Below are 1,235 nucleotides of genomic sequence, written 5' to 3'. Positions count from 1 at the left end.
AGGCCAATCAGCTAACCAGGATTTTCGCCCCTTCCCAAAATTACTTCTACGGAAGGTTTCCAGATGGATATGCGGAGTCAGGTTAGCTGGGAACAGCTCGGTGACGCTTGTCTTCTGGGTGAAATGACTCGGCAAACAACCCGAGTTAAAATCCCCTTAGGTCTTATTGGCGTGCTGTGGGAACACCAGAGCCAGGTTAACCCGCTAATTGTTGTGGTCAGGAAATCAGGAAAGTAAACAATGCAGAGCAACATGGAAGGAAGCCAGGGCGTAGTCATTGTTTCGCTCTATTATCTGTCTGAATCTCTTTCACCAGAGCTGCTCCATGTTTATCGAATGGAAACAGACTTATTTCAGCTTGTTAGATCAGAAGCGACTGGCGCGCTGTGATGACGTCCGTATGATGCATTCGTCTGACCCGGGTAGATACGGGTCAGTGAGCTGTTCCCACTGCCACTGTTCCCGGGTTTAAACAGGTTTTCAGCCAGTGGGAATGTTCAGACGGAATGTTCATGGACAGAGCAAGGGGAAAATAAGTGGAAGGAAAACCTATTAAGAAAAAGAAACTCAAGCAACAGGAATGAATGCAGCCTTGGTAAAACCAGAAGCAACGCTGCAGATGACCTGAAGGCCGCTGTCCAAACAAGCCGGGTTTAATGAATGCTGCAGCAGAACCACAGTGAATCTTTCTAAAGGAGCCCAAACCTGATACCAAATGCCGGTACTGTAAATATTATTCAGTGAGAGCAAATTCAAAGATTATAATCCCTTTTTAATACATTTGACCACATTTTGATGAAATTCTAATTAGCTGCGTTTAAATTGACTAAATGATCCTTAATAAACCAGCTGCGGAAGATATTCAGGAAACATGTCTGTGTTTATCCAGACCTGGAAATGAAGGGAAACCGCCCTGCATAGGCACTTAGTCATGCCTGATTAAGGTTGTGGTTCTGTGCCGCGCTCACCTGGCTCTGCGTACATGCAGCCGCTGACAGTGATCCTCTCTGCTGCAGATAAAACCTGAACACGGAGGCCCGGGGTAGCTCACACGCTGCAGCGGCGCAAACTTCTCCAGGACCCCTTCTGCACACACAGACAGACAGGGGCGGATTTAGGAAATCTGGGGCCCTAGGCAAAGACGGGCATGGGGCCCTCTGAACTGAGAAGACGACACATAGAAAAGACTAAAGCGCTAAGTTAGCAACACTGCTCTTTGCATGGTTTGTTTTCAA

The 1,235-nt window shown here is 47.3% G+C and overlaps 1 protein-coding gene across 1 annotated transcript in view; it reads right to left on the bottom strand.

The window, feature by feature from the left end:
- cfap61 (cilia and flagella associated protein 61) overlaps window positions 1–1,235 on the bottom strand; it is a 50,642-nt gene that overhangs the window by 46,183 nt on the left and 3,224 nt on the right. Inside the window, exons 2-3 of the mRNA XM_015378986.1 lie at window positions 1,155–1,162; window positions 969–1,086 (exon numbers count right to left, since the gene is read on the bottom strand). Coding sequence (XP_015234472.1) covers window positions 969–1,086; window positions 1,155–1,162 — 126 coding nt within the window. The remainder of the gene's footprint in view (window positions 1–968; window positions 1,087–1,154; window positions 1,163–1,235) is intronic.

The sequence above is a fragment of the Cyprinodon variegatus genome, unplaced genomic scaffold (assembly GCF_000732505.1).
Source record: "Cyprinodon variegatus isolate N-32 unplaced genomic scaffold, C_variegatus-1.0 Scaffold183, whole genome shotgun sequence".
NCBI classification, from domain to species: Eukaryota; Metazoa; Chordata; class Actinopteri; order Cyprinodontiformes; family Cyprinodontidae; genus Cyprinodon; species Cyprinodon variegatus.
Note: the sequence above shows the minus strand (reverse complement) of the source record. Positions and strands in the feature narration are given on the sequence as shown.